At 35.7% G+C, this 7,080-nt stretch overlaps 1 protein-coding gene across 4 annotated transcripts in view; it reads right to left on the bottom strand.

Moving 5' to 3' along the window:
- Window positions 1-261: 261 nt before the first annotated feature.
- The window catches only part of LOC140728036 (AP-1 complex subunit sigma-2), a 75,483-nt gene continuing 68,664 nt past the window's right edge, over window positions 262-7,080 (bottom strand). For 2 of the 4 annotated variants that reach the window (XM_073046154.1, XM_073046156.1), the window contains one exon: window positions 262-1,503. Coding sequence is in view for 2 of the 4 variants with exons in the window: in XM_073046156.1 (XP_072902257.1) it covers window positions 1,456-1,503 (48 nt within the window). In the remaining 2 variants the exon portion in view is untranslated. Of the gene's footprint in view, window positions 1,504-3,226; window positions 6,094-7,080 lie in introns of those variants that run through there. The other 2 variants (XM_073046157.1, XM_073046155.1) reach the window with 1 other exon arrangement.

Here is a 7,080-nt window from a genome sequence, read left to right as displayed (position 1 = left end):
GGATAGAGACCTGTACATCATTGGGAAACTTCCCAGCGCCTTGTGGAATTTTCCATTTGTGACATCATGTCAGCACTCAAAGATTTTGGGGGTACTCGACCTGTACCACAGGAGGCCTTTGTTCCTGAACTTGGTGGTGTGGGATCCATCACTACCTTACAACCATTATTCTCCTGAACTAGCATGGATAGCTTCAGTCACCACTACTCCTAGCTGATTCTACCATCTACATAATCACTTTAAAGGACTCTTTACAACTCATGGTCTCAATATTATTTTTATTTGTAGTTTGTCTTGCACATTGGTGTTTGTCAGTCTTTGTATATTTTTGGTATAAATATGATAGAATTTTGTGAAAATTCTATCATATTTCTTTCCTGTAAATGCCTGCAAGAAAATGAATCTGAAGGTAGTATATAACAATATGCACTTCCATGATAAATTTACTTTAAACTGAAAATAACATTTAAGCAACTGCAAACAAACCAAGTTGATCAACCTTTTTAAACTTGAGGGACAAGATTTTTTGCAAATGAATACACATTGTTGGAGTAAACCACAGTAATACCAAGATATTTTATAGATATATGTAAATGTCTAGGTGAAATAATTACAGGATATTTGGTGAAGAACACTTGGAATGGTAATACTACACTGATGAGATCCAAACAGTGGTCACTAAATGAAGCCTCTGCAATTATATCTGATGTGGGGCAGTGATGCCAGGTAGTAAACCAGCAGTTATTCCACATCATTGAAAACTGGCTTTTAGTTTTACATGATTACAGCATATTGCAGAATTAAATCCCTTTCACATCCCTTGTATTGCATCATGATCACAGTAATCCTTAAAAAGGCAATGATTTTCCAATACTCAAGTTCTAGATTAAAAGTTCAAACAAAATTTACGTATACGACTGTATAACTATGCCAATCTAAAAACAGATTGTGTTTTCAAACCTCAATAGCTGTTGACACTAGCTACATTGACATAGTAGCGACAGACTTAAAACAAATGTGCTTTATGTACAAAATCCTGACAATTAACCATACTTTAAGAGATTTTGCACTTTAGCATAGAACAAAATGTTCATTTACATCAAAAGTGAGATAAAGTTATCCAATTTCTCAAGCTGGCAAATGGTACACAATGGAGAAATGCCAGCTCAATACTGACTTCTCTCATATACATTGCAATTGGTCATACTTACAATTATTCTGTATTCATCGCATTTTTGGGAAAAATAAGTTATTGACAACCCAATTTAAACCAAGTCTCTATTTGACTCATTTTGACTTCAGTTTTCCCTTTGTTTCAAGCATAATTAATAAATGATCTTCAACTAAACAAAAATCCAAAAGGGCAGCATTGTACAATGTTAGCCAAACATCAACAATCAAAGCAGTGAAATCTAATTTTGAATATTTGGGACATCATTCATTTTAACTGAAGACTTATGTCAGTCCAATTTCTTCAAGTACGCTACGAGGAGTCTCAGCTTCCTGCGGAGGCAAAATTAAACACTTTGGTAATCAAAACTAAATAAAAAGAATTAGCACAGCAGTCTTCAAAAGGTAAAAGATAAAAATGGCCAAATACAAGAGCAAAAGATTAGTAAAGGATTTGTGCATTTGTGGAAGTCGCGTTTCCAGCTGCAAAAATGTGCCCATCTTCAATTTAATGGATACCTTCTCCCATTTAATACAATGCAGCACCAACTCCTGATGAATGCTAGGAAGTTTCTTTTCCATAGGAGGTATAAAACTTAAGTGTGTTGCTATTTCCTATTAGTTTCTTTCAAGCCAGCCATAATCTGTTTTTTGCTTTGTATTTTCCCTTTGCATGATCTGGCCAAGATGAACTGAAATCTGAATATAATGAAGCTACAGGTGGGCCAGTGCATTCTAATTGCATTGCTGTAAGATAGATATGACAAAATAACAAAAGTCTGCAAACACAGCAACATTTTCCAGTTATTCAGAAGGGGCAAGGTGCCATTTTGTTTTTAAAACACAATAGATAATTACAACTTACTTTGACAACTTAAATAGGGTGTGGCAAAAGAGAATTGTACGCTGCAGATGGATGGAAAGCATTGTTACCAATTATCTAATTAGCACCTCAGCAGTTAAATTCATCACAGTTTGAAGTGGAAAAGATGTAGTGGAGAGAGCATAATTTCTAATTTTTGGGCGTCAATATCTCTAAGGACCTAACTTGGATGCAACATTTCTACAGGGGCAAAGTCAGCTAAGGTAGTTCTGAAGAATGGTTTGGTAGCAACAATCACTGAATGAATATGAATCTAAAACGTTCCTGTATGGTGCGTGCCCAATTTTTCCCTGTGACACAGACAGATCACGAACATGGGAATTCCAAGACAAAATTAGAAGATGGGAATGCAGGAGCTGCAAATGAAATCTGGAGGGCTGACAGGTTAAGGTACATCCACAGCAAAGCATCCTTCTAAATGTCCAGTCAAAGTTACCAAAATGTTTAATACCTAAACAAACCCACAACATTGGGTATAAACTTCATTAAGAATTCATACCAAATTGAAATTGAACCAGTTAGTTTAACAGCAGAAGAAATTAAAGATCATATAGAGAACTGCTTCATAAATGAGTCAGTCTTAACAGCTTTGCTATCGTGAGCCTTTCACCAAATAATCCTGATGTGCAAGTCCAGTTAATTTTCCTATTTAACCCAAGGCAATCTAAAGATTGAAATTCTCTTGTTCAGTTCATCATGAAAATATATTCCAGGCCAAATTTCCAATTTTATATACTAGAATGTGTAATATGATTACATTAAATTATAATCCAATTGTTAGAACTGTGAAAGATTGTACATCCAGCTGCAAAAAGTAAAGCAAATGCTATGTGGAACACAACTCTTTTGGTAAATAAACATTGTTTAAAAAAATTAAGTCTGGTATCCAGTCAAAATTGAAGCTGAAGTTTATGGGAGGAAAATAACCAGCTTAAAATCAGAAAAACAACCCAATCTTGGTACTGCTGGCCAATCTCGAATTGGCAAAAATACAGAAACAGACCTAATGGTGACTCATTGAATTTGGCCGTTGTTCAATCACCGACTTTCAAGTTAATTGTTTTATCATAATCTTCTTGCTATTTTACTATCAAAGCAAAAGCAGAATACCTTAAATATACATCAACCATCAGAAGTTTGAAGAGATAGGAAATATAGCCACAGGAAACAGCCTTGATGCATGCAGCACTGTTTTATTTATAACATGCCAGAAACATGCACTTTCGAAGCATGCAATTTTACATTACAAATAAAATCACAATTTCAGTCCACTTAATGCATAGCAACAAAAGCCAACATACCAGTTAGTGTAAACTGTGTATTAAACTATTGAATTTTGACAACAGAAGTATTGCCATCTTTTTAAATCAGACTTGCTCCCAATCACAATACAAATAATTATACTACAACTAAATATACTTGTTTCTGAAGCACAAATTACAAACATAGGAATAATCAATACGTTTCTGAACAGCAGACTAAGGAAGTCTACAGAAAGTTAAATGATGCTCAGCAAACACTTAATTCATATTTAAACAGCCAGTTACTATTGAAGTGCCATGATTTAGTGTTCATTTGATTAGTTGAGTGTTTCATGTCGATATGTAGTCTGTAAATTTATAGAAATATTTCAAGTCCACTAAATCTCTTAAATGATGAAAATGAGCTAAATGTGGCACACTCATGGGAGCAGAATACAGTAAAATATGCATGAGGTTTTCACTTTCATGGGTTACCTGTTGACACTTGTCTGAATGACAGCCTGAAAAAGGTAAGCATGTCTGGTTGGATTTCCTAAAGGGCAGCAGTTGTTAGATCAAATTGAAAAGGTAGCAATTTCTCTTGAACTGGCTTTAGATTTAACTTGGCAAACTCTATCCACAATTTCTAGGGCTGGGAGGCAATTTCAAACAAATAAATGTACATTACACATTCCAAAAGAATGGGACCAAGTTTATATCACTACTTAAAAGCTGTCAAAATGAGAACATCTAGATACACCAAGCACCAAAAATGTTAGTTAAGAAAACTACATGATCCAAGATGTATACAGTAGGCCAGGATAATTCCTGCCAATTGGATACTGTGTTCCTTATTTAGAAAATTAGAAGTTAATACTTTTGGTCAGGGCAGGTTCAAATTAATGCTCCCTCGCACAGGAGGAAGCAGGAAGGAAAATGGACATCTCCTGTCACACTACTTCAAATGGAACGTTTTAGAAACTTGTTTAATGTGTAGAATTGCTCAAATAGTATGTTTATTCTGAAAGACTACGTATGAAATACAGCCAAAGTTGAGCAATTCTTGACAACTAACCTTACTACTGCAGCTGATCATTCTCTCCACTTTTTACTCAGCTCATCGCCCTTCAACTTTCTATTCCTGATACTATTCCTGATACTTTAATCACACCATTTTGTGAACTCCTGTGCAACTCACTGATTGCATTAGTTTCCATTGTCCATCCATGAAAGAATATTCATTTCCTCTGTCAATAAAACATAGAAGCTAAAGGGGAGGAAAAATTGTAAAGCACAGGAACGATATATGAATAATACTGAAAAAATTATACAAATAAATTGGCTGGCAACCTAAATTATGAACCTCCATTAAAACAAAATATTTTGCCCAGCTTCATATTTCACCTAATAAATATGAAATTGCTTTAGGATTAGAAAGACCAGAGCAAAGTTAATTTATTAAAATTTAAACTGCATGCAAGTCTATTTGAGTAACATGGCTCTCAAAAATCAAACCCAAAAATAGAACGGTGGCAAATTCTCCAATTGTTGTTAAGCAGCTTTATTCATGTTCTCTCATTCTCAACATACCACAAGCACCCATACATGATGATAGCCATGAGGGCATCAGAACATTGCTAACTGCCAAGCTTTGGACAATCAATTTATCAAAAAAAATTTCTCCTACAACAGAAGTAATTTATACTGCAATGATAATCAGAAAAAAGTAGAAACACTTTACACTGGGACTGAGGGTATGAGAAGGCTCTTTTAAAAAAAAATGGCACTGGGAAATATTCCAGAGTTGTGACAAATAGAGAAAAAGAGTCTCTAATCTGATATTCCATCACCAAAGAGTAAAAAGAATGGCCTTATTTTCCCCCTGAAAGAAAAGCATGTGTTAACAAAAACTGTTGTAAGCTTCATGTTTCTGTCTCTTGGCCTACCTGAACCTACCCGTAAGTATGCATGGACCTCAAATCAGCAATCTTCTCATTTGCTGTCCAGATGAGCAAGGAGTAGGTCACAATACAGACACAATAAAGCATCCATTGCAAAATATATACTGATTTATGCAATCAACAGGTGTGGAACTGTGTTTCAACATTAATCTTAAATGTAGCCTGGTCAGCTGGATACACATGAAAAATGATTAGTTTATGATAACTAAGTCACCTTATAGTACAGGAGTGAAATGGATTTAAACATCCCAAGGTTTGATTAACTTTTCTTCACCCCACTAGTATAATCCTAGCAAATAATATATGGGTGCAGTTGATTGAAGCAGGTTACATAATTAACAAATCCGTAACTAGTTATTTTTGTGGTCTGGGACTTCCAGTTCTTACTTCAGCTACAACTGAGACCATTTCCAGGCACCATTTTCTATATTCTGCATGCTACAATTGTTAATTACACACGAGTCAGTTTCCTTCAATGACATTGGTATTAAATTTAGTTTGAGGTTTTCATATCAGAGCTGCTTGATGCACAATAAAACAAACGTTAAACCCAAAAGGTACAGACTCAAATTTTATAGTGTACAATTGGAACTAGGATAGCAGTGAACAAGGTTAAAATGAACTGAACACAAAAATGAGTACAACACTAGGCAGCAAGATGACAAAGTGCTGATGTTTCTGTCACATTTCATTTGTACAACATTGATGTGAACTTCAGAGCCCAGGAAGCCCAGGAAAGCATTCCAACAGCAAGTAGACATGGTCACCTCCTCTGATTCACCACGCAAGATGAGCCAAGATATTAATATACAGGAACATTAAAATATTCATGGCGTGGCTACAGGGGGCAGGGGGAGAAAACAAAAAGCCAACATCTTCTAGCATGCAGACTTTATAAAAAAAACATTTAATAACTGTAGAATGAAATTCAGTGTCAGTATAGAAACAAGTGGATGTTAAGTCCAAATCCATACATAGAAAGCTGAAGGTTATTACCATGGGGTTTCAAATTGGAATGCAAAATGAGAGTATTAACTGACATCCAACAAACAAACATGCTGGGACAAGGGTGTTCTTAATTACAAAATATTTTGTAAATATTCTACAAAAACAGCTTATATTAGTTAACAGAAAGAATGCTCAAGCAGTTATTTGCCACTTTCACATTTAAAAGACAACAGCAAGAAGGTACAATGCAGATTGAATGGCAAAAAGGCTGGGGAATAGAAAATATCTCATTTTTTTCCCCACCATCACAACTTCATACCAATTTCAAATAGTCTCTTCTTAGGAGACATGCCTACAAATACAATTTGTCAATAAGGTACTGGAGAAGGTGCAGGGAAGATTTGTATTAGGTCATAAAAATGCAGAAAGTCAAGCCACTGTGGGAAAGCTATATAATTACAAGAGAGAAAAGAATAAATGACTATGCTGAGAACATGAGACATCCGGTGTTTAAAAGTGCTTGTGAAGCATAACCACTGGCATGGACTTGTGATGCAATAAACAGCTTCCTTTTGCTCTGTCAATTCTTGCAAAATACATTCAGCAATCCTAGGTAGTTACAGAGTTAAGGGCTTCAAGTGGAGACAAGAGACTGTAGATGCTGGAATATGGAATAACAGTCTGCTGGAGGAACTCAGAAGATCAGGCAGCATCTGTTGGTGGGGCGGGGAGGGGGGGAGAAAGAGGACTGATGCAAGGTTTGAACTCAAAACTATTCCTTTCCTCCCCACAGATACTGCTCAACCTGACCTACTGAGTTCCTTCAGCTGACTGCTGTTTAGGGTTCTCAGCAGTGTGGACTCATTCATCTTAGCCC

Source organism: Hemitrygon akajei, chromosome 5 (assembly GCF_048418815.1).
Source record: "Hemitrygon akajei chromosome 5, sHemAka1.3, whole genome shotgun sequence".
Classification (NCBI taxonomy): domain Eukaryota; kingdom Metazoa; phylum Chordata; class Chondrichthyes; order Myliobatiformes; family Dasyatidae; genus Hemitrygon; species Hemitrygon akajei.
Note: the sequence above shows the minus strand (reverse complement) of the source record. Positions and strands in the feature narration are given on the sequence as shown.